At 40.9% G+C, this 26,714-nt stretch overlaps 1 protein-coding gene across 4 annotated transcripts in view; it reads right to left on the reverse strand.

The window, feature by feature from the left end:
• The window catches only part of GANC (glucosidase alpha, neutral C), a 75,930-nt gene that overhangs the window by 10,633 nt on the left and 38,583 nt on the right, over window positions 1–26,714 (reverse strand). For all 4 annotated transcript variants that reach the window (XM_059913522.1, XM_059913520.1, XM_059913519.1 and 1 more), the window contains 12 exons: window positions 25,753–25,988; window positions 22,971–23,097; window positions 21,973–22,052; window positions 19,593–19,736; window positions 18,362–18,458; window positions 15,055–15,156; window positions 13,464–13,707; window positions 11,046–11,110; window positions 9,485–9,561; window positions 6,125–6,199; window positions 2,957–3,070; window positions 1,244–1,356 (listed from right to left, as the gene is read on the reverse strand). In XM_059913522.1, coding sequence (XP_059769505.1) covers window positions 1,244–1,356; window positions 2,957–3,070; window positions 6,125–6,199; window positions 9,485–9,561; window positions 11,046–11,110; window positions 13,464–13,707; window positions 15,055–15,156; window positions 18,362–18,458; window positions 19,593–19,736; window positions 21,973–22,052; window positions 22,971–23,097; window positions 25,753–25,988 — 1,474 coding nt within the window. The remainder of the gene's footprint in view (window positions 1–1,243; window positions 1,357–2,956; window positions 3,071–6,124; window positions 6,200–9,484; window positions 9,562–11,045; window positions 11,111–13,463; window positions 13,708–15,054; window positions 15,157–18,361; window positions 18,459–19,592; window positions 19,737–21,972; window positions 22,053–22,970; window positions 23,098–25,752; window positions 25,989–26,714) is intronic.

The raw sequence follows: 26,714 nt of genomic DNA on the forward strand, positions 1-26,714 counted from the left end.
GGAGAATATGTTCCAAACAAAAGAACACGATTAATCTACAGAAACTGACCTCAGCAAAATGGAGATAAGTTATTTACCTGATAGACAGTTCAAACTAGTGGTCATAATGATGCTCACCAAGGTCAGAGAGCAGTGCATGAACAAAGTGAGAATTTCAGCAAAGACAGAAAATATTAAAAAGTACCAAACAAAATATAGACCTGAAGAATACAAGAAGTGAACTGAAAAATTCAATAAATACTGCATGGTGTCACTTATATATGGAATGTAAAAAAATTTTCAAAAAAGGAAAGTTGAACTCATAGAAAAAGAGAGTAGAATGGGGGTTGCTAGGGGCTGGGGGGTGGGGGAAGTAGAGAGAGGCTGGTAAAAGAGTACAAACTTTCAGCTATAAGATGAATAAGGTTTGAGAATCTAATGTATAACATGGTAAATATAGTTGATAATACTGTATTGCATAACTGAAATTTGCCAAGAGAGTAGAACTTAAGTGTTCTCATCAAAAGGGGAAAAAAAGGGTTAAACATGTGAGGTGATGGATGTGTTAATTAACTTGATGATGGGAATCCTTTCACAAAGTGTACATATATCAAATCATCACATTATATACTTTAAATATATTACAATTGTATTTTTATACTAGTATATTTTATTAAAATTTTATTTCTAAATTATACCTTAATGACCTAGAGATTATCATACTGAGTGTGGTCAGTCAGAGAAAGAGAAATATCATATGATATCCCTTATATGCAGAATCTAAAAAGAAATGATACAAATGAACTTATTTACAAAGCAGAAAAAGACTCACAGACTTAGAGAATGAACTTACCCTTACCGGGGGGAAGGGATAGTTAGGCAGTGTGAGATCGACATGCACACACTGCCATATTTAAAATGGATAAGCAACAAGGACATACTGTATAGCACAGGGAACTCTGCTCCATGTTATGTGGCAGCCTAGATGGGAGGGGAGTTTGGGGGAGAATGGATACATGTATATGTATGGCTGAGTTGCTTTGCTGTGCACCTGAAACTATCACAGCATTGTTAATCAGCTATTCTCCAATTAAAATAAAAAGTTAAAAAAATTATACCTTAATGAATCTGGGGGGGGGGTGAAAGAAAAATACTCCACAAGTGGCCTTCATCATTAATTTCTTAAAATAGCAACTCTGCATTTGAGGATAGCAAATGGATAGCATAATTTAAGAAAGCACACAGCTTTTTTAGCTGCCATTACCTGTTGATCAAAACACCTGAGGCGAATGAAAACTTCCTGTGCAAGAACTGCTTCTGGTGGAGGTATTGGAATGAATGACCATCATCGAGATATAATTCACCCACAGCAGAACCCTGGAGAGTGAATCACGGATAGAGAATGTGCTTATGTAATAGCTTTCTAGGAAAAGACTGTCGCCTCCCTAAAGGAAATAATAGATTTTAAAATCTATGAAAAATAATGTTGAACAACTGCTTAATATTCAAGCTGTACAAAGTAGTCATGCAGTATATACACTTAATACATATTTGTGAAATAATATGAATAAACAAGTCACACAAGAGGAGGACAAAGAGTTAGGCCTTGTTGAAAGAGATTTAAACTATGAAGTATGGTCAGCAGCATAGGTGGCTTCCCCCACTAGAAGGTGACAACAGGTCAAGAAAAGTTCACAGAATGGAAATGAAATTAAAAGAAAAAATTGGTATATAATGGATGAGATCAGCTATCTTTAGAAGACCCTCCATTTAGAGAACGGTATCTAGTTCCTACTGTCTTTTAGTAGGAGGACCACTTTTTTTTTTTTTTAAACTTTTAGGTTTTTTGTTTTTTTTTTAAACTTTGGGTTTGTTTGTTTGTTTATTTATTTATTTATTTATTTATTTATTTATTTATGGCTGTGTTGGGTCTTCGTTTCTTGTGCGAGGGCTTTCTCTAGTTGTGGCAAGAGGGGGCCACTCCTCATCGCGGTGCGCGGGCCTCTCACTATCGCGGCCTCTGTTTTTGCGGAGCACAGGCTCCAGATGCACAGGCTCAGTAATCGTGGCTCACGGGCCCAGTTGCTCCGTGGCATGTGGGATCCTCCCAGATCAGGGCTTGAACCCGCGTCCCCTGCACTGGCAGGCAGATTCTCAACCACTGCGCCACCAGGGAAGCCAGTAGGAGGACCACTTTTGCATGTCAGACAATGTCACAGCACTCCATATGGCAGTTCACTGTTATTGACAACGCTTCATGTGCTATGGACCTCGAGTTTCTTGTAATTATTCCATGGCCTCACATGGGCCCGAGGTCCATAGTTTGACCCAAGAAAACATGCTTAAATGAAACGGATTGAAAAGAAAGATGTAAGAAAAAGAAAGCTTAATTATTTTATAATATTTGCTTAAGAGTAAGGATTTGTGTTTGGCACTGTATTTTGGCAAATGGCTAGGAGAGGAATCTGTTACAGGCCTCATTTGGCTCAAAAGCTCTCCTCAAAAGGACAGACCAACTCTGGATCCTTCCAGGTTTTACCCAAGGAGATTGTAGTTGTTTGAGCCATCTGATGAGCATAGAAGTCATTGCATGAGGCTATGTCCCTGGAATGTTGCATAGACACAGGACCCTTTTACAGGAGACTGAGATTCAGGGCTAATCCACATGGCAGGCTGCCTGTGGCTCAGTGAGCTTTCAGTCCAGTGGTAATCAATGCCAAGCTGCAGAGCACCAAGGGTCCCGGTGCCCTAGAGGAAATTTCTATTATTTCTAGTTCTCAGAGTACCCTTAAGGATAATTCCAGGAAAGTCAGACAAGAAATGATTCAAAACTTTGATTTCTAGATGAACTTCAGAAGCACCTATCCCGTAGATGGGGTTCACCACTTTTACATACTGTCACATACTCAAAGGCTACCACTGTAAAGAGATAGAGTAGTAACGAAAAAGATGTGTAAAAGTAACATTTTTCAAATACCTTAGTGCTTAGGGCCACCCAGAGCCCATATGGGGAATCAGTCATGCAGCCCGTGGATCTTCCTATAGTTGTCTTTATTGGTACCACACTTCCACCTCGTTGAAACACTGGTATCTATAACACAGCAACACTCTCAGAGAAGGAGGATTCATATAAGGCAATTTCAAACTAGACTTTTAAAATATTTCATTGTACAAGACTCACATTCGTTACAAGTATAGACTCAAAGGCAAAATAAATTTGTGAACACAGAGATGGCAAATATGGGGGCCCTGGCATTAAAAGGAAAAGAGTTCAAACACTAAAAATGGTTCATTTTTAAATTATTAGGGAAACTTCCCACCCTTCATCAATTATTATCTGTTCTGACTATCCTATAAGTAGCCTTTCCTGTTTTGTATTTTTAATTTTCCTGTCAATATAACAAACAAGTTTATTTCTAGGACCCTGCTAAAGAGGGAATTTGTCTGTCTGTATGAGCAGGCCCAGATGTACATACGTACGTCTTTATAAAAGATGGTAGGGACTTCCCTGGTGGTCCAGTGGTTAAGAATCTGCCTTCCAATGCAGGGGACGCAGGTTTGATCCCTGGTCGGGGAACTAAGATCCCACATGCCGCGGGGCAACTAAAGCCTGCAAGCCGCAACTACTGAGCCCATGTGCCACAACTAGAAAGAAGCCCACGCGCAGAAATGAAGAGCCCGTGCGCAGCAACGACAGATCCCATGTGCTGCAACTAAGACCTGACTAAGCCGAAAAGAAAAAAAAAAAAAGGTAGGTTCTTGGTTTGGGAAAGATGACTGTTGTCCTTACTTCAGCCTATACCCTTCTTGTTCCTGCTTCCCTGATCACCAGGATGACTGACTCAGTTCTGAGGGTAAAACTGTGAAACTTTTGTTATAGAAGCCACCAAGGGCACTTGAAGTGACTCTGACAACAGGGTTGTAGGCATGGCCCCTATCTATGGGTCTTCTGGAATGGCATTCCCAGCAGGGACAGCCCAGTAGGTTCCCTGCCTCCCAGTGCAATCCTCTGTAAGGAAGCTCCCTGGATCACGTGAAGGCCTGTACTTTGCTCTGAGTAATGTACAAGCAGGGAAAAGAGCAAGAATAGAGTAGTCCCCTCTTCCCCACGGGGGATTCGTTCCAAGACCCCCAGTGGATGCCTGAAACCAAGGAGAGTACTGAACCCTGTATAAAGGTATTTCCCCTACACTAATGGGCGGGTAGCACACACAGTGTGGATCTGCTGGACAGAGGGATGATTCGTGTCCTGGGCAGGAGGGAGCAGGGTGGCGCGAGATTTTTGTCATGCTACTCAGGACAGCATGCAATTTAAAGAATATGAATTGTATATTTCTGGAATTTTCCATTTAATGTTTTCGGACCACAGTTAATATTTTTGGGTTTTTTTCTTCTTTAAAAATTTTATTTATTTTTATTTATTTATTTTTGGCTGCACTGGGTTTTCGTTGCTGCACGTGGGTTTTCTCTGGTTGTGGTGCGTGGGCTTCTCATTGCGGTGGCTTCTCTTGTTGTGGAGCACGGGCTCTAGGCATGCAGGCTCAGTAGTTGTGGCACACGGGCTTAGTTGCTCTGTGGCATGTGGGATCTTCCCGGACCAGGGATTGAACCCATGGTCCCCTTCGTTGGCAGATGGATTCTTAACCACTGCGCCACCAGGGAAGCCCTGCAGTTAATATTTTTGGGCCATGGTTGATTGAAGGTAAATGAAACTGTGGAAAGTGAAACCGCAGATAAGGGGGACTGCTGTATACATGAAACTGGGAATCAGGGTGGAGTAGTTAAGATGTCCACCCTCTGCTTGACTTGAAGTCAGCAGCAAGAAGTAAAGCACATCTACCTCCTCACCCTCATCAGCCAATCTCTTCTTATTCTTTTTTTTTTCCTTCAAAGAATGAGGCAGTAAGTTAGTATGAATGGGCTCTGGAGTAGGTGTCCAGTTGACCCGGGGTCTTGTCTCAGTTCTGCCACAGTTTAGCTGCAACCCTGGACAAGAAATTTAACTTCTCTGAACCTCACTTTCTTCACCTGTAAGCATGAGGGATTCAAGGAGATGAATGGTGAGGTCTCTTCTAGATCTGTAAGTTGGCATCTGAAATCATTTTCTGTATAATGGAGTTCATATTGCTGCTGAGAATTTAAAAAAATAACATCAATATCTCTTTATAAATCTTTACACTACTTAGGGCCTGTGGTAGTCATTGTGATTCAGCTGCAGGAGCAAACTTCCCTTCAGAAATGCAGCCTAGATGGGCCACTCTGAGTCTAAAATCATAACTCATAGCCTCCCCTTGGGCCTAGAGGTCCAACTAAAAACTCATGTTTTCTGACTTGGTGTTGTAGAAGAATATTCTGTATGGTGTATGTGGGGACCATCATGTATACTCTCTGTTGTCAGTGTTATTATTTTTCTTAGACATACAAATGTAAATCAGAGTATGTTTTTTATACTCTTTTCTTCTCACATTTAACAGTGTTATTGATATAATTCATGTCATACAATTCACCCATTTACAGTGTACACTTAAATGGTTTTTAGTATATTCAGAGTCATGCAACCATTACCATAATCAATTTAAAATCACCCCAAAAAGAAACACTATACCCATTAGTGGTCACTCCCCATTGCTCCCAAAACCCCCTCCCTGCCTTCAGCTCTAGGCAACCACTAATCTACATTCGGTCTTCATATGTATGTGTTATTATGCAGAACACTGATGTCCTTGGTTCTTTCTATGTAGGCACATGTTATGGACTAAATGTGTCCCCACAAAATTCACGTTGAAGCCCCAACCCCCAATGTGACTGTATTTGGAGACAGGGCCTTTACAGAGGTAATTAAGACTAAATCAGGTCATAGGAGTGGGGCCCTGATCCAAATGATTAGTGTTATAAGAGACAAGAGAGCTCACTCTCTCCCTCTGCCATATGAGGACACAGCAAGGTGTCTGTCTACATGCCAGGAAGAGAGCCCTCACCAGGAACCGAATTGGTTGGAACCTTGATTTGGGACTTCCAGCCTCTAGAACTGTGAGAAAAGAAATTTCTGTTGTTGAAGCCACCCAGTCTATGGTATCCTGTCATGGCAGCCCGAGTAGACTAATACAGCACAATAGGTAAAAATAACAGTCTGAAAATAACTTACCGTGTCCAAGGCTACTGGGATCTTTACAGTACATGCTCCTTCCCAATGAGCAAATGTCTTAGAGTCATACCAGACCTGAAAAGAAACAGACCCTAATGAAAAAGAGTGCATAAGCAACTCTGTTCACAATTTCATTATTTAGTAAAACATCCATTTATCTGGATTTCAAATAACCAGAAAGCTAAAATAAATACAATTAAAAAAAAAAACACCTTGAGTAGAAGTTAGGAAGAACATATGCTTTTAAAAAGATTCCAAAGGAAAAACCTAGTACTGTGACAGATTAAGCTGACTAAAAGGCCATTCATTTTTCCATTCATCCATCCAAAAGTTATTTATAGATCAATCTACCGTGTGCCCAGCATTGCTGGGTACCCACGAGTGAACAGAAAGACATAGAACCTGCCCTCATGTATTTTATAGTCCAGTTGGCTTATAAAAACTTAATGATCGGGACCTCCCTGGTGGAGCAGTGGTTAAGAATCCGCCTGCCAATGCAGGGGACATGGGCTCGAGCCCTGGTCCAGGAAGATCCCACATGCTGCGGAGCAACTAAGCCCGTGTGCCACAACTACTGAGCCTGTGCTCTAGAGCCCGTGAGCCACAACTACTGAGCCCACGTACCACAACTACTGAAGCCCGCACGCCTAGAGCCTGTGCTCCACAAGAGAAGCCACCGCAATAAGAAGCCCGTGCACCGCAACAAAGAGTAGCACCCGCTCGCCACAACTAGAGAAAGCCTGCGTGCAGCAATGAAGACCCAATGCAGTCAAAAATAAATACATAATTTTAAAAAAAAAAACAAAAAAACTTAATGATCTAGTAGTGAAAAAGACAATGGAAGAGAGAAAACCACAACAAAGCAGAAAAGCACATTGCAAGCAAACAGATTACAAATGAGTCAGGAGAAAAAAAAGTGTCAGACAAGGAAACAGATCTTAGAGAAAAACAAATGGAAACTTGGATTACTACTATATTGTCATTGTTTCTTAACAGAGTTCAATTCAGGGATGAGGTTCAAACTCTTACCTGAGAGGCCTGTCAAGGGGGTTTACTTGCTAAAGTGCCAAAAAAGTCCTGCAAAGTAATTTGGTGGGATAAATCCTTAAGATACCATCAGAAGCAGCATGAAAACAAACCTTTTTCTCTCTTCTAGTTCAATATAATTTCTGGCAGCCACAGAGTCTATTTCACAAGTTCACCTCCTGGGATTACCAGAGCCTTTATAAAGCTGGGCTGTTGAATCTGTCATTGTCCTGCTGTGAATGTGAGAGGGCTGTGACCTGACAATTGCTAGCTACAGTGAACTCTTAATTCAACTGGATCAGCCCCACCTTGTCATGAAGTATTATCTTTGGCTGGATTCAATTTGCTAATGTTTTGCCAAGGATTTCTGCATCTGTGTTTACAAGGGATATTGTCTTAGCTTTCTTTTCTCCTAATGTCTTTCTTTGGTGAATTCTACTAGCTTTAGATAAAAAGCTGGTGGGAGTGAAAGGTTAAAAAAAAAAAGGATTCAAACAATATTTGGGGATTTCCTGTTGACCATTTCCAGTCTAACTAACTGAAACGAGAGGTATAGAGTGTGTGCTCTGGTGCCATATTCAAAGATCTCCAGCCTAGGAAGCATACAACTGATACAAAACATAATGTAGATCAGACCCGGAGCTTAGTCACCAAGCTCCTCACCCAGCAAGTACTTACAGAAGGCCTACTATGGGCCACGTGCCCATCTAGATGCTGGGGATACAGCAGAGACCATAACAGATAAAAATCACTGCCCTCAAAAAGCTAACATTCTAATGGGAGAGATAAATAATAAACAAAACATAAAAGTAAATACATAGAATGTTTAAAATGGCATGTTCTGCGGAGAAATATAAAGGACGAAGGAGGGCTGGAAAGTACCAGGGCAGCGGGAGTGGTTTATAATCTTTTGGTTTTTTAAAATTTATTTATTTTATTTATTTATTTTTGGCTGCATTGGGTTTTTGCTGCTGCATGCGGGCTTTCTCTAGTTGCAGAGAGCGGGGGCTACTCTTCGTAGCAGTGCGTGGGCTTCTCATTGCATGGCTTCTCTTGTTGCGGAGCACGGGCTCTAGGCGCATGGGCTTCAGTAGTTGTGGCACGCGGGCTCAGTAGTTGTGGCTCACAGGCTCTAGAGTGCAGGCTCAGTAGTTGTGGCACACGGGCTTAGTTGCTCCGCGGCATGTGGAATCTTCCCGGACCAGGGCTCGAACCCGTGTCTGCTGCATTGGCAGGTGGATTCTTAACCACTGCGCCACCAGGGAAGCCCCGGTTTATAATCTTAAACAGGGTGTCAGAGAAGCCCTCCCTGATAAACAGATTCGTGGGAGAGGGAATGGGCCACACAGAAACACGGGGAAGGTGACAGCAAGGCCTTTAGATAGCTCCCTGCACAGTGTGATGCGATACTAGCTAACCAGCAAGGTAAAGTTCTGGCAAGAAACGGCTTGGCTCTCCTACCCAGGCTTTGGGAAGATGTAGCAAGAGAAACAATCACAGACCAGTCTGGGAAATAGTGTTGAAGGAATAGGTTACATAGTTACAACAATGTGATTGCAATGTTAATAGGTCATTATAGAAATTTGTGGCTAAGTCAGAAAGGGAGCTAGTTCTTCTCAGTGGGAACCTACGCTTTGTCAGAATCGACTTGAGAAACTCTCAGCAGAAATGCTTGGCAGGACAATTTATTTAGCTGTTGTTATATTTAACTTTTTTCTCGGGTTTCTGCTTGGCAGGGGAACCTTTATAAAGAGCCCCACCTTCAGAACTACAAATTACTAGAGAAACCAAGCAGAAAGAACATCATTCATGAGCACTCTGTAGAAAAGCCTGGTTATTGTCGTATCAGTAATGACAAGTGTAGTGGGCTGAATGGTGGCTCTTCAAAAAGATGTATTTGCTTCCTAATCCCTGGATGGAGTGGATATTACTTTCTATGGTTAAGAGATTTGACTAAATTAAGGATCTTGAGATAAGGAGGTAATCTGGAATTATTCAGATGGTCCCTAAATAACATCACAAGTGTCTTATAAGAGACAATGGTAGGGGAGACACAGACACACACTGTGAAGATGGAGGCATGGACTGAAGCGATGCAGCTACAAGCCAAGGAATGCCAAGGAGTGCAGGCAGCCACCAGAAGCTAGGAGAGCGGTATGGAACAGATTCCCCCTCAGAGCCTCCAGAAGGAGCCAGCCCTGGTGACACCATGATTTCAGACTTCAAGCCTCCAGAGCTGTGAGAGCACAAATTTTTGTCATTTTAAGCCACCAAGTTTGAAGGGAAGAGACGTGAGGCATGTAAGGTATGCGGATGTTTGTCATTTACTTTTACCTCATTTGATCCTGGCAGAAACACATCAACCACAGTAGCTTTTGGTTCTGTGACTGGGTGAACCAATAAAGCGCTTCCTGAAAAATGGAGAAGAAATAAAGTTGAATATCATGATAAGAGGTCTGAAAACATCCCTTCTCTTTGTGGTTTCAAAGACCACTCAACTGAACTTCTTGAAGGTAGAGATCTTGGTGAGTTGAACCAATGATTCATCCGGGAGATGCACTGTTAGTTAGAAAGAGAACAGGTGCTCAAAGAGGTAACTGTATTATTACCTATCATTAATCCTTCTATGGTATAGTAGGATTACAGGCAGGGACCCTGACAAGTCTGGCACAGCCTCATTTTGTGCATAACTGTCATCTGAAAGCACCATTGCACTTCTCTAAGTGCTTCATTGTTTGCCAAACGTGACTTTGATCGTGGTGAGTCTACAACTGTGACCCAGAAGTGTGGTCCACGTAGATACTCAGGTCCTCTTCCTTGGGCAGGTATCACTGGAAGCCTGTAATTCTCTTAAAGGCAATCTGGATTATTAATTTCATTTTGATCTTGGCACCACCATATGTAAAATTCATCCATTTATGAATTTGCTCTTTAATTCAACAAATATTCGTTGAGTTCCTCCTGAGTCCCAGCCACTGTGCTAAGGCTCTGGGGATGGAGTGGCAAATAAGACAGACATGGTCCCCACCCTCATGAAGTTTACAGTCAGTAAAGACAGATATTAAACAAGTAATTACAAATTAATTAGAGTTAAGACAAATACCAAAAAGATGAAAGTACAAAATGGAATGAAAGTTATATAATAAGAGGGACTGACTTTGACTAATGCAGGTGGAATTAGGTATTAGGAAGCAATTTTGGTCAGGGAAATTTTCTCCAGGGAAGTAGCTTTGAAACTTGAGACCTAAGGATGAGTGGAGACCAAAAGAGAGGTTGTTTACATTTTGGGGTTTCTACTCTTTAGAAATGGAATTCACCTTTTGGGTAACTCTATGTTGAGCCTGGCTTCTTGACCCCATTCCCCAAATGATAAACTTCCATGTTCCAAATCTGGTTAACCCTTGTTAAAGAAGAGGCCAACCAAAACAAACAAACAAACAAAAAGCCCCAAAAAACCAAAACCAAAATCAAAACCAAGAAAACCCAAAAAACAAAACAAACAAAAAAACCCAAACCCAAAACAAACAAACAACCCTATCTTGCATATGAAATAAGCTCTTCTGAGTCTTTACTATCTGGTTTACTTTTTTCTACTTCCCTTCCCTGTGGTGGTATCATAAGGCTTAGGAGTGGACCCAGACCAGAATCCCAAATTGCATCCACAAATAGAATGGGTTTATATGAAGTTAACATGTTATGCGAAGCTCTGCATGACAAGAGAATAGAGCTGTGATCCCACTAATACACTAAAGATCTTGGTGATGGAATTTCTTTTATTTTTGTTTTTGGCTTTCTTGAGATTAGGGATTTTTTAGCGTTCTTACACTAGAAAATACAATAAGAAAAACATAATTAAAGTATTTATCAAAACTATAATTAATCAAGAAATGCTCACCCAGCATGTATTCATCTTCCATACTGAAAGTCTCTAATTCATCAGGGAACTCTACCCACAGAGGCCTGGGGAAAGGAAAAAAGAAATTTCTTACTTCAACATCATTAGATTTTTATTATAATTCAGTCACTTACATTTTCAGTTTTATAACTATTCAAAGGAAATTGGAAAAAGCCAAGACTCTTTTTGTATGATTCATGATTTTATGAGGGCTTCCCTAGTGGCACAGTGGTTAAGAATCCGCCTGCCAATGCAGGGGACACAGGTTCAAGCCCTGGTCCGGGAAGATCCCACATGCCACGGAGCAACTAAGCCCGTGTGCCACAACCACTGAGCCTGCGCTCTAGAGCCCGTGAGCCACAACTACAGAAGCCCGCGCGCCACAACCACTGAGCCTGAGCTCTAGAGCCCGTGAGCCACAACTACTGAAGCCTGCGCGCCTAGAGCCCATGGTCCGCAACAAGAGAAGCCACCGTAATGAGAAGCCTGCACACTGCAACGAAGAGTAGTCCCCGCTCGCCGCAACTAGTGAAAGCCCACGTGCAACAATGAAGACCCAACACAGACAAAAATAATAAATAAATTAAATAAATAAATTTATAACAAAAGATTTTATGAGCACTTGTTATGATTACTATATATTTTTCTTATGTGAAAGAGCTATGTATTAGCTTAAATGGGTCAATGAAAGCTTGAGAATTCTGGTACCTGAAATTTCCCCTTCTTATTGTTGAGCACTAAATACTACTCTGACAGACAGAATCGGAGCTTTGTCCAAGTCCAAATGCCTAACACGTTTGGCGTAAAACAAATTAAATGTTTGTAAAACTGAATTTTATAGTGTTGTAAAATCTGTGCCATTTTTTCATTCTGTCACTGCTTTTCATGAATCGTTAATCATTGCCTATTTAAATAAAAATAATTGGTTTTTCTTGTTCTCAAGCTGGCAACATTTTTTGGAGGTTTCAGAAACTTGTGTGGCTTTTGGGTTTTGTTTTATTGTTATTGTACACAACTAACTAGGAGGCACTTGGGCTTATAAAAATCATAAAACTTTCAATACCTATGTATCTGGATATTAACCTAATGGTTCTAATATTATTTTCAATTTCATGAGGAGAAGATATTTTTTAATAAGAGAAACTTATTTTTAGTTTATTCACTAGCCTTTGTAATAATCTATTCCTTTCCTACTAAATATAACAAAGCAGCAGTCTCTAAACCTGGTTGATGTCTAAAATCACCAGGGGAACTTCTAACAAATATAGATCCCTGGAACTTAACCAAGGGATTTCTAGTAGGTTTGGTGGTATGGCCTTGGAATCTGTATTTTTAAAAAGCTCCTCGGATGATTCTGATCTGAGCCAGGCTGAGGAACTGCTAATCTAGAGGTCTTGATGTGCTTACTATGTGTGTCTCTGTGTGTACTGTTCTCTAACCCAGAAAGTTGGTATTCACATCCTGTCTTCAAAATAGAATCAGAATATAATTCATACACCAGGAAAAGTCCTAAGGGTAAGATAGAGCTAAGACTGGCAGAATAAGTTGTTCTTCATGAGAGGATGCTTGTGGGTGTCGGGACGAAAAAACAACTTTCCTCTACCCGTCTAGGTTCTTCTGGCTGGTTGAAGAATTAAATTGACATGAGAGTATTTAACAGGAGAAAATCAAATGTAATTAGTACATATGAGGGGGGTTCCATAAAAATATGATGCCTAAGGACAGGATAGGCAATTGAGGCTTATATAACACCTGAGAAAAGGAGAAGGGAGTGGGTTTGGGACTTCAAAGGGGAGGAAGGATATTCACTCAGAGATGGAAAAACAAATGTTTGGTAAACAAATGTTTGCTGGGCCATGCAGAGACAGTGGGACACAGAGAGTACTTCGGTCTCCACGTTCCCCCTACCATGCTTAGCTCATGTTCCTTGTAGATATCTCTGGTGATAATGCACTCCCTGGACCAGGTCCTTTAACTAAATTCTTTTAGGCAGTTAGGGAGGAGGTTAAAAAGAAAGACTTCCTGAACCTTTTGTTTCTTAAAAACAATCAGCCCCCAAGAATCCTCAAGCCAAAGAGATACATTTTGCGGTGGCAAGTTTTGTAGGGGAACTACATGGGTTAAATATTGGATGAATTCAGTTACAAAGTCACTTCCTTTTCCTTTTCTTTCTTTCTCCTATTTCTCTCTCCTACCAAATATTAACACTTGAACCACCAAGTAGCAGGAGATCTAGTTTTTATCTTCTGTGACCTCTACTGCCTGACCCTGCTCACAGTTGGTGCTCAATAAGCTGATTGGCACTTGGTTAAACACCTGGCTTTTCTTTTGCAATCACTGTAATCACTCCATTGCCAGTGGCTGAGGGGATCTTCTGGTAGAGATTGGTTGCTGGTGTGACTGGTGAAGCCTGTTTACCTCATGACGGGTTGGGAAGCCACGTGTGCAGAGTAGAACAGAGAATACCAGTAGGGCAGGAGGGTGTAGCGCTCTCTGATGGCTTCTTGGATGAGCCGGGTGTGCTCCTCCCCAAAGAGCCAGGGTTCCCGTCGCTTGGTGTTCTTGGTGGCATGGCCACGGAAGAAGGGCTGGTAGGCTCCGGCCTGGTACCACCGCACTAGCAGCTCTGCCTCTGGATTCCCGATGAAGCCGCCTACATCCGCTGATTAGTCAATTAAGAAAGGCTGAGTCAGACACCCAGGCGTCTAACAGACGATGTACCCAGGTAAGATAAGGCCTTGAAGACGGACAGGGCAAAGGCGCTGTATGCGCACTCAAAAATGACAGCATAAAACTGTGACCTCAAATTAGGGAGCACATACTAAAAAACTCAAGGCGGTTTGGGGATCTGACAGTACGCTCTTTGAATATATTTTTTTCCTGTCAAAAGGCTTTACTGCAAGATCAACATTTCTGTATGTCCTGAGCCCAGGTAACCCAGAAATTGCAAAATGTCTGCCTGATTCAATAAGCCTGTGTTTAGGGGTGGGGGGGGCGGTTTGGCAATTGATTTCATTTGAAATCAACAGCTGAAGCAAGATAAAAATTATAGAAAGAACTAAAGGGAAAGATATAATCAGAATTAGAGGTTTATTAGGGAGAATTTCGTGCTTATCCCTTAAGCAGGATACATATTCCTTGTATTGAATGTGGACCAATACCATAAAAAACCACATCTATCAAAAAGTGATATTAAGGTGCTCCCAGGCCCACTGAAAACATGGAGCAGCTGGACCTGTAGCCAGGCTGAGCACCTGCCATACTGGGATCTCTCACCTGCAGGGAAGTATTAGGATTAGGGAAAGGCAGCCCATCAGAGAATCTTATTTTAATTAACTTTATCTTTTCCAAGAGTGTGTGTGTGTGTGTGTGTGTGTGTGTGTGTGTATTTAACAGTTAAAATGTGTCACAGGAGTTCTGTAAGGCTGATTTCTGATTTGCTAAATTCTTTGTAGTTCTCTCCATTTTTCTTACTTTCAGGTAGAAAAGGCATGTTTCAAGAAGAGAAACTCAGTTATCAAGAGTGTCTAAGGAGGGAGCAGTAAGAGAATGAGGGAAAGAAACACTGTGGCTCACTTTCTGATGACTTTCTTCATGTCCTCAGTTCAGACAATACACACACAGCTCTGAAGCGTCCCCTTCACTCTCCTCTCTAGTCTGCTCTCCTTCACTCTCCTAATTTTCTCTTTCCCATGTTTACCCTTGTTTCCCATCCAAGTACTAACCAGGCCCGACCCTGCTTAGCTTCCGAGATCACAGGAGATCGGGCACATTCAGGGTGGTATGGCCATAGAGTATCCCTGTTGAAAACAGCTCACAAGAAGGGATTTGTGACCAGCTTCAATGAAAATACCCTCCCTTTGTATGGCTGATTGATTTTGTTGTGCAGTGGAGGCTAACACAGCATTGTAAAGCAACCATACTCCAATAAAAATTAATAATAAAAAAAAAATAGAAAACACCCTCCCTTTGATTTTCTCTCACGTCAAGCTTGAGGATATCATCTTACCTCCACAAAAAGAGATCCCAGTCACGCTGAGGGTGAGTAACATAGGGATAGAAATTTTCAGGTAACTCCACTCTGCTGTGTTGTCACCTGTCCACACAGCACCTTTGGTCATCAGTAAGAAGGTATTAAAAGAAAAAAAATCACAAATCAGCCCAGGTACTCAATTTCATATTTAGATTCCTTATTTGTAATAGGCAAACCAACATAAAGGAAAACATTTCTTTCTTTTTATATATTCTGGATACAAGTCCTTTGGCAGATATATATGTATATTGCAAATATCTTCTCTCAGTCTGTGGCTTGACTTTCATTTTCTTAACAATATCTTTGAAAGGGCATAAGTTTTTAATTTCGATGAAGTCCAATTTATCTTTTTTAATTTTATGGTTCATGTTTTTTGTGTTCTATCTAAGAAATTTTTGCCACCCCAAAGTCACAAAGATTTTCTATGTTTTCTTCTAGAAGCTTTTTGTTTGTTGTAGCTTTTATAATTTAGGTCTATATTCCATTTTGAGTTACTTTGTGTGTATGGTGTGAGGTAAGAGTCAAGGTTCTTCCTCCTCCCCCACATGGATACCCCATGTTCCTGCACGATTTATTGAAAAAACTCCTTTCTCCATTGAATTGCCTTAGCAACTTTGTTGCTAATTATTTGATCATATATGTGTGCGACTCTTTCTGGATTCTCTATCCTGTTCCATTGATCTATATGCCTATCCGCCACACACCGCCCCCAACTCCACAAAATCCTCTATAAGAGGACTTAAGACGGTACAAGGGAGACATAATAACAGCAGCAATAACAATAGTTAACATTTACAGAGCCCTCACTGAGCCAGGTGTTACGTTGCTTTGCCTGTATTATCCCACTTAATCATTACAACAACTCTATCAGGTAAACACTGTTGAACTTTATTTTACAGTGAGGGAAACATGGCAAACAATGGATATGGTAGGATTTGAGCTCAGGCAGTCTGACTCTAAAGTCAGTGCTCTTGCTCACTGAATAGTTGATAAGATCTTGTAAAGATATATAACACTAAAGAGGTTCATAAAGGAAAAAATATCTTATGTTACTAAGTCTAGATTACACCTGAAACACTTTTGTCAATCTTTTACCAAAATACTTTTGGTAGCTATTTTTGCTTTAATATTCTGTAGAAATTTTAGGCTGTCCTATGGGGAGCAAAGAAAAATATTTTTGAGGGACTTTTCTTTTAAAATAGTATTCTCATAATTTCTCCTTGACTTCAGATGAGATATGTACATATCTGCATAATGATGCTGAAACCCACATGACAACATTCTTATCGAGAAACAAAGTTCATGTAAACGTTCAGATGTTTTCAGGTCTCATGTGGTTGTTCTGTTGAAAGCTCTCTCTGGCTATTGGTCTCAGCATAGAACTTGACACAGCAGTGTTCTCTGTAATGCCTCACTTGCTATGCTTTGGGGCAAATCGACAGCTTCACACAGAGTACTGAAGACTAGGCAGTGAGCCAATATTTAAGAGATCAAAGATTACTTAGTATGCGTATCTTCTGTTATCTACTTTTTTAATTGGAGTATAGTTGATTTACAATGTTGTGCTAATTTCCACTGCACAGCAAAGTGATACAGTTATACATATATATGCAGTTTTTAAAATTCTTTTCCATTGTGGTTTCTCTCAGGACATTGAATATAGTTCCCTGTGCTACACAGCAGGACCCGTTGTTTATCCATTTTCTGTGTAATAGTTTGCATCTGCTAACCCCAAACTCCCAGTCCATCCCTCCTCCACCCCCGTTATCTTTTTTAAACTGCTGCTTATAAACGTTTTCATTCAAAGACTTTTACTTGTTATAGTGATTAAAAAGGATACTTGTAGAGAATTTGGAAAATAGAGATAAGTAAAAAGAAGAAAATTAAAATCACTCATAATCACCACAGTATTATAATTACTTAGATTACTACCTACATATATTTATTTTTTAAACAAAATCAGGATAATATATAAACATTTAGGCTTTCTACTGTTTTTTTCTTTTATAATGATGTCACAAAAATTTTCTCATGCAATTAACGCTGCTATATTAAATAGCCTTATGATAGTCTATCATACGGATATACCATAATTTAATAACTGTTCCCGTATTGTTGGATATTTGGATTTTCTTTATTTTTTATTTTAAGGACTAATGCTGAGTATCTCTGTACTTGAATCTTTGCCCGATGATTATATTTTGGCCTTTTCCAGAGTGCCATTGGGGCTGGTTTTCAGGGGTGGAGTAGGAGGCCTAATATTGTCTGTGGTACAATAAAGGCTGGATTCCTCAAACTAGGACCTAAGCTTCAGGTTATTTATGCAAGGCCAGGGGACTTAAAATAGCCTTCCTGCCGCAGGGTGGTTAAGTTGAACTAGATCTGCATTAGCTAGTAAACCGGATCCAGTTATAGACGACGCTGACCGCAAGCAAAAGCTGGGTCTATTTTAAACCACATTGCCGAGTGGAACAGGTGGTTGAAGGAATGTGTTAAAGTATATTTTCTCTGGTCTTGATAAATCAAAGAGACAGGATCAGAGATGACCATCCCAGGACCTAGAGTCTGTCATACAGAGTGAAGTAAGTCAGAAAGAGAAAAACAAACACCATATGCTAACACATATATATGGAATCTAAAAAAAAAAAAGGTTCTAAAGAACCTAGGGGCAGGACAGGAATAAAAACGCAGATGTAGAGAATGGACTTGAGGACACGGGGAGGGGGAAGGGTAAGCTGGGACGAAGTGAGAGGGTGGCGTTCACATATATACACTACCAAATGTAAAATAGCTAGTGGGAAGCAGCCACATAGCACAGGGAGATCAGCTCGGTGCTTTGTGACCACATAGAGGGGTGGGATAGGGAGGGTGGGAGGGAGACACAAGAGGGAGGAGATATGGGAATGTATGTATATGTATAGCTGATTCACTTTGTTATACAGCAGCAACTAACACAACAATGTAAAGCAATTATACTCCAATAAAGATGTTAAAAAAAAAAAAAATACGACCATCCCAGCAGACAGATACTCTGAAGTCATTCTCCCAACAATTAAGTGTCCAGTTCTTCAGTGGGAAAAAAGTAACTAAACTTTATTAAATTTGGTTTACTCAGTCTCAAAGGACAAAAGGCACACTTCAGAGCACATTGCTCTCTACACTCTAAGACCTGACCTACTGAAAAGGAAGGCATCAACACAGTAGCACCATATACCATATATGGTCAAAAGAGACAGATTGCTAGCTTGTGTTTTTAAGTCTGATCATATGAACCAGTCCTTACTATATTTTTGTGATCCAGCAAAGAAAGAACGTGTAAGAACAAAGGGTCTCTCCTTCCCTTTAGATCGTTGGATCAGTCCTTCTGCAGTGGCCATTTGCTATAAAGTCAAAGGAGAAAAATTTCAAAGAGATGACTGGATTATGGCATTGTGCAGACATCCCCAATAAGCTATTTCACATGCAAAAAGTAAATAGTAGGTGGGAATGTGAAGTGGAAAATATTAAAAATCTGCCCAATAATTTTCATGATGTAATGAAACTACTCTAAATTCCCCTATTAAAAGAGTGAAGCAATTTATCTGATTAAAATAGCAATGAAATAATAGTAAATAATAGTATTTACTTGGTGCTTACTATTGCAAGGCATTTTTATAAGATTTTCTCTAGTAACCTACACAAAAACCCCTGAGATAGTTTTCATTAACGCAAAAAAAAAAAAACTGATTCAGAGAGGTTAAGTGACTGGCCCTGGCCTACATAAGAAAATTCTCCAACTATCAAGTATGGATAGTTTACAGTTATAGCAAGAGGTTGTGTAGAGAAGTACACAGATACCCTCTGAAAATCGTGCTATATGTAGCCAGCAGCTCCCGCTGGAAAACAGCAATTGGTGGGAGGCCCACAGGAGCACCATTACATTTTAAAGATAACAAAGAACCAAGGATATAAATTAGGGCAAGTGACTGCCAAGGTTTTTGGATGTGACTGGCAAATGGAAAACAATTCTACCACCTCCTATTGAGAAGGCTAAGTCCTTAAGGAAGGCTTTCTACATTTAGAAGTATACATATTGAAATTGTGCATCTGTGTTCTAAATCTTACTCCCCTGGTATGAATATAAGACTTGCTGTATTTAGACGTTTGTGAAGTTTTAAAAAATCTGTTTTAATTGCCTTTGTTTACATATTTATACACAGCCTACTTCAATAAAAGGTTTGAGGTATTATCTAATGCCATTTACTAATGGCTCCTGTCAAGGAAGATGTTTCTATGTTATCATTGATCTCCCAATATCTATAAATTAACCAAGTTCATTATAGATGGAAAAGATGCAAAGGGAGAAATAATGAGTCTTATATTGGCTACAACCTGATAAGGCCCATTGTATCAACAGTTGTCAGAAAAGACACACAGAGAAATGAACTGTATAGCACGGTTGTTACAAAGCAAATGACTTTCAGCCCAAAAGGCAGGGCACATGGATCCAGGTGGCTGCTTTTTAAATGTCTTACCTGATAAAAGCCATAGATGTTGTGAAGTTCTCGGTGCTCCCAGTTGCCATGATGAATGGCATTCTTCTGCATGGTTAGTTCTGGCCCTCTAAAGACGGAGGGCTCATTCATGTCGTTCCATATGTAGAGGATGTCAGTAGATCCCTAGGAAGTCATGATAAAACTCCTACAGTGACAAGGTTAATATGATAGCCGTCCCTATTCCTCTTTCTTACTCCATTTAATGTATTATTTGTTATGTTTATTATCTATGCTCTGTCCTCTGCTAGAATAAAAGTTCCACAGGGCAGGGAATTTTGTCTGTTTTGTTCATTGATAAATCCCAAACACCTAGAACAACCTAAATGTCAGAGGGTTCTCAGTAAGTACTTGTTGAGTACTTATGAATGAAAGAGTGCTGTGCTGTACTCCCATGTTGCCCACAGGTCTGCTCCGAGACCCCCTGGAGTACCACTACAGGAAAGGTTGTGAATGTTCACAATTAGGCTCTACATCATCCATCATCCGCTACAACTCTTAACTACGGGCAATTATAGCTGTCCATGAAAAGATTCTCCCTTCCCTCTAACACTATGAAAGGTTTGACAGCTAGGATATCCGTTTGTTAGCAGGAGCTATAGTTTGTGTTCCACATAGAATTGTTAGCTTTAGAGTGGGAAGGGGCTGTTGAGTCATGTAGTTAACAGGGTGCTGCAATCCCTTTATAGAATCCCTGGTCTCTCAGCATTTGACTCAATAGCTACAATGACCGGGAGTCCCTCAGGCAGCTCATTCCATTATTTTCTGAAAGTCTTGCTCCTTGTAACATCCTCTCACAGGGCCTAGCTTGCCTTCTGGGACACCACAGAATACATCTGCTGCCTCCCCGACATGGTAGCCTTTCAAATGACTGGAGGAGGCATATATATTTTCTTTTGACTCTTTACTTTGAATTATTTCTAATCATGTATACTTCTATGAACACGGTTATATGGGTTCCAAATATTTAACCACTTTGACTGTTCTTCTTTAGCACCCTCTAAGGCAGGGGTTGGCAAACTTTTTCTGGAAGGACCAGACAGTAAATATTTTCAACTTTTCGGGCCATAAGGCCTCTTTTTCAATAACCCAACCCAGCTGTAGTTATGTGCAAGCAGCCTAGACAATAGGGAAACAAATGAGCAAGGCCAGATTGGCCCATGTGTTCTTTACCCCTGCTCTAAGTTATTTTCTATATCCTAATACAGGATGCTCAGAAACTACAGTTTAGTGGTTAAGAGATGGGCTTGGGAGACACACAGAGCTGAGTTCAAATCTTGGGTCCACCACTTACTAGATGGGTGAACTTAGCAGGTTTTTACACTTGTCCATGCCTTGATTTCCTCACCTGTGGGATTAGAGTTAATTACAATTCCAACTTCAAAGAGTTATTGTGAAGATGAAATGGTATAATGCACACAAAGTGAGTAGCATAGTGCTTGGCACACAGCACATACTCAGTCTATATCAGGCATCATTATTCTCATCCCCACCGCTGATTGCAAACGGTTCTCTAGATGTGGCCTCTCCAGTTCTCTCTGTGATTCTTATAAGATTTTAAGAATTATTATTGTACCTTACTTTTAATATCACGTTATACTTTGCAAGATACTTTCTCGTATATCATTATCATCATCTTTAATAATATTATACAATACTATTTTATGTACAAATTTATACAGTTTGAAAATATAATAAGTCTCTATTATTAAGTACTTTGATATATCATAGAGTCTATCATAATAGAAGTCAAAAATCACAGCTTTTGTGTACTTGGTGATTCATATGGCACCACTCCTGGCACCACCAAGGTCTGTAATGTGGTTGGCATCCCCATCTTTTTTTTTTTTTTTAAAGATTTATTTTATTATTTATTTATTTATTTAATTTACTTTTGGCTGTGTTGGGTCTTAGTTGCGGCACGTGGAATCTTTGTTGAGGCATGCGGGGTCTTTTGTTGAGGCGCGTTGGTGGCACGGGCTTCTCTCTAGTTGTGGCGTGTGGGTTTTTTCTCTCTAGTTGTGGCGCGCAGGCTCCAGGGGATGTGGCCTCTGTAGTCTGCGGCACACAGGCTCTCTTGTTGAGGCGCCCAAGCTCAGTAGTTGTGGCGTGCGGGCTTAGTTGCCCCATGGCATATGGGATCTTAGTTCCCTGAGCAGGGATCGAACCCGCGTCCCCTGCATTGTAAGGCGGATTCTTTACCACTGGACCACCAGGGAAGTCCCTGGCATCCCTGTCTTTTCATACACGTATTATTTATCCAGAGCTACTCAGTGAAGCAGAGTAGCTCTATTTAATCACTTTTTTTTCCTTACTTTATCCTTCCAAGTAACTAGGAAAGAGCAAAAGAATAAAAACAAACCTGATAAACAGAGAAAGCAAAAAGACTGGAATACCACTCTCTGACTTTGGGACTGGTAAAATCCAGGTAAGAGGAGAGACCTGCAGAGGCAGAGGAGTAGACAGCCTGTTAGGAATGGTGCTCCTCATGGTAAGATATTTGTAAAGAAGAATATCAGATGTGAAAGCTGCGTAATGAATGGGCACCTCACATCAAATGTAAAAGATAGCTGATACAGAGGCACGGTCTGGTGAGAAGCGAATGAAGAAGGCAATGCTGGACTCCAGTGACAATCACTAGCCCTCTCCACCTCAGCGGCCAGGGGAATGCCAATGAACAAGCATCAAGATGGAGCCTGTCCCTCACTGATGGCCTCAGACAGGCCCAGTAAGGATGGCAGATAGCCTGGAGTGACCTCTCTGTTCTTAAAGAGGGGAGAGACATGATTATAAGTGGTAGACGGAGCAGAGGAATGCGTGCGGTTTCTCTACAATGCATGGACTTGTGATAGAGTGCTATCATATGACAGAGTGGTGATTCCCTTTTGTCCTTGACGAGTTTTTACCAAGGCTTTAAACTAATAATTTCTGAAATGAAGACTTCAGTGTTGTCAGGGGCAGCTGAGGTCACTCATGAAAGGCTGGGAAGTCAAAACTATGGGCTAACAGGGCAAAGAAGAATCACAGGGAGAGAGATTGCAGGATTCTTCTTCTTTCTTCCTCTTTCTCCTCCTCTCATTTTCTCATTCCCTGGCTTTTAATTTTTATTTGCTTAGGGAAATAGCATGTCACTGAGGTTTGCTTGTTAATTTTTCATTCATTCATTGACTTATAAATGTATACAAAACACACTGTACCAGATGTTAAATGAAAGATATAAAAGAAGATAATACTATCATCTTTAAGGAAAGGCACATAAATGTAGCATGTGACAACTACAAGAAATTAGAAACATGGCCATGCAACCTTCATTAGTTGGGACTAAACAGTGGATAACAGGTGTATCAAATGACATCTTACCAGGCCAGCATACACCTTCAAAGTCTCCCCCTTCATGATTCCTCACAAAGAAGCCCTGTTCTTTGGCCTTAGCATACACTGAGTAGTCGGGATCAATCTTGATGTGGGGGTCACTAATGACCACAAGCTGTTAGGACATAAAGGTTTAAAGAACTTGTCAGTTTTATACAAGCCATACGTTCATTTACATGTTTTCATCATAGTTTTGGTATTCAAATTTTTTTAAAAAATTTATTTATTTATTTATGGCTGTGTTGGGTCTTCGTTTCTGTGCAAGGGCTTTCTCTAGTTGTGGCAAGTGGGGGCCTCTCTTCATCGCGGTGCACGGTCCTCTCACTATTGTGGCCTCTCTCTTGTTGCGGAGCACAGGCTCCAGATGCGCAGGCTCAGTAATTGTGGCTCACGGGCCCAGCTGCTCCGCGGCATGTGGGATCCTCCCAGACCAGGGCTCGAACCCGTGTCCCCTGCATTGGCAGGCGGACTCTCAACCACTGAGCCACCAGGGAAGCCCTGGCATTCAAGTTTTACTCAAAACAACTACTATTACTGAAATATTTCAGACACGAGCAAAATCCTATAACCTTTCATGGGCTTATGGGAATATAAATTGATATCAGAACCAGGCCCATCCTTTTTCACAATTATTGCTGCCCCACCAATACATGTTCTTAAGATCACATTTATTAGGCTTCCATCTCTCTGTGGTGCTGGGTGCTTTACATAAAGGATTAAGCAGGCAAGGTCCCTGCTCCCTAGACAGCTAGAGGCTAAGATAACACAAAAGCAAATAAAGAAAAGAAACTAGCGTATTAAAAACAAACAAAAAATCCCCAAACCTAAATATGGTACAGACATATTTAGGAAGGAGGCTTGAGAAGAGCTGTGATCACAGCACTCTTCTCCAGCATCTCCCCCTGCCCTTCTAATACCATCACTTCCACCTACTCGGGGGCCTCAAAACCACTTTATTGGCTAGAATAACCTTCTAATACCCCTTCGTCATATCTATTCAAATCTATTCTACATACTAAGGTTTAATTCTCCATTGCTCAAAAACTTACAAAATTTTTAAATTGTGGTAAAATATGCATAACATAAAATTCACCATCTTAACCAATTTTAAGCATACAGTTCAACAGTGTCAAATAGATTCACAATATTGTACAATGTCTAGAACTCTTTTCATCTTGTAAAACTGAAACTCTATACCTATTAAAAACAACTTCCCGGAACTTCCCTGGTGGTCCAGTGGCTAAGACTCCGTGCTCCCAGTGCAGGGGGCCCGGGTTCAATCCCCGGTCAGGGAACTAGATCCCACATGCCACAACTAAGAGTTCGCATGCCACGACTAAAGATCCCGCATGCTGCAACTAAAAGATCCCACGTGCAGCAACTAAGACCTGGGGTAGCCAAATGAATAAATAAGTATTAAAAAAAAATACTCAAAAAAACCCCCAAAAAACAAAAAAACAACTTCCCACTCCCTCCTCCCCACCAGCCTTTGGCTACCACCATTCTTTCTGTCTCTATGATTTTGACTACTCTAGGTATTACAGATTAGTGAAATCATATAGTATTTGTCTTTTTGTGACTGGCTTATTTCACTTAGCATAATGTCCTTAAGGTTCATCCATGTTGCAGCATGTATCAAAAAGTCCTTCCTTTTAAAGGCTGAATAATTTTGCATTGTATATGTATACCACATTTCCTTTATCCTTTCATCTGTCGATGGGCTCTTGGGCTGCTTCCATAATAAATGCCTAATCAATGGTAGCTGTTTATTAATTGGGAGATTAGGAATTAACAGCATTGGCTCTGACCACCTGTGAAAGGCCTGGGGATCAATGCAATGGGTTGAAAAGGCAACTTTAATCTCGGGGAGAGGGACTGAAAGGATCCATTTATGTGATACATATGGGGTTCCTCTTCTTTTTTTCTCCTTCACCCTTTTCATTATTGCTATCACCCCCCCTGGCCCCCCGCATTACACACTTTCCAGTGTCTTCTCCCTGTCCTCATTTTCTATTTTAGTTCTTTCCTTGGCCATATGGACAGATGGAGTCCATCAGGGAAGCATGCGGGAAAAATGGTGTAATAGAGAATCTGACTCCATTTCCGAGCGACTGTTAAGAGCTTCAAGCCCCATCACTCCCCCTTAGCCTTCCACCCACATCCGTGTGTACTGACAGAGAAAGCCCTGATGCTCCCTTCTTTGGTGCCAACAGGAAGTTCAAACCACACAAGCCCCGGTGCATGCACGGGAATCCTCACCCCAGTTCAACCCTCTAACCATGTTAAAACCTTAAAACCTGATCCTGTCTCCTTTCCCAGCTCTCTCAGGCCAATTTCAAAGGAGCTTGGGAGCTAGTCTGCTCCCCCAAGAATGCCTCACTATGGGACCAATTAGCCTTTTCATACCCTCTTGGTGCCAGTGTGACATAATCAATCTTGTCATCAAAATCATATTTTGCGTGGGGTGCATCCATCACATCACTACAGGGTGGCCACAACGAATGGGACTGAATGCTAGGCCCCTTCATCCTTACGGGGACCTAGACCACTAAGGCCGGGATGGATGGACCGCTAAGGCAGGGATGGATGGCAGGGATGGCTACCTTCTCACCATTGCTTTTCTGTTATCACAGTTACAGTTACAATTGAAGGTACTATTTTCCTGGCCGTTTTTTACCAGATGGTTCTCTTCTACTAATGTATCAAGGCAACTTTAAAAAATTTAAAAATGCTTTGTAATGAAAAGGTTCAGAGTGCTGGCTTATTTTACCTTACGTTTTTTGCTCCTGAGCAGCTCTTGCATCCTTTTGGGGTTTGGGAATCTTTTCTTGTCCCAGGTGAAGTACCTCTTGCCTTCAGTGTGCTCGATGTCCAGCCACATGACATCGTAAGGAATGTCATGTTCATCAAATCCTGCATCCACTGCCTTTACATCACGCTCATCTTCGTAGTTCCAGCGGCACTGATGGTACCCCAAGGAGAAGAGAGGGGGCATGGCTTGTGTGCCTAAAAGGGGGAGATGACAACTGAGCCAATTACCACCACAATGATAATTATACATTTGATAAATGTTTCCTGAATGTCTACAAGGTCTAAGCACTGAGCCTGGTACTCAGAATATCAAGAAGAAAGCAGAGTCCCTACCCTCAAGTGCTGTGGGACTGCAGAGGGGCTAATAAATTTTGCCTGCAGTGAAGTATGGAGTCTTGAAAGGCTTCACAGAGGTGGTAACACTTGGTTAGAACGTTGAAGAATAAGTAAGAGTATTCTCAGGCAGGGAGAATGAATAGATCATTGAGGCACAGGAAATAGAAAAGATACAGAGGCAGAGAAGGACATGATAAGCTTAGGGAAAAATAAATATTCCAGGGTGGTTATGCTGTGAAGAAGGCCAGCAGAAGATGACACTGGATAGGGTCAGTTTGTAAAGGACCCTGTAGTTCAGGCTAAGGACTCTAAATCTTCTTGTATAGGAAGTCATCAAAAGTTTGGCAAGATGTAACCTCAGCAGACCTATGTTTTAGAAAAATTAGTCGGGAGCAGACTTGAAGGCAAAGAAACTGAAGGCAGGAAGAACTGTCAGGAAATTATCATCAAAACATTTACTGATAACATGGAGGACTTCTGGTCAACCACTTGCATTTATCTCCTTCCCCTCTTAAAGTCCCACTAAAATCAGAATAAAGAAAAGAAAGAAAGAAAGAGAAAAAAGAATAAAGCCACAAGAACAAA

The sequence above is a fragment of the Balaenoptera ricei genome, chromosome 2, assembly GCF_028023285.1.
Source record: "Balaenoptera ricei isolate mBalRic1 chromosome 2, mBalRic1.hap2, whole genome shotgun sequence".
NCBI classification, from domain to species: domain Eukaryota; kingdom Metazoa; phylum Chordata; class Mammalia; order Artiodactyla; family Balaenopteridae; genus Balaenoptera; species Balaenoptera ricei.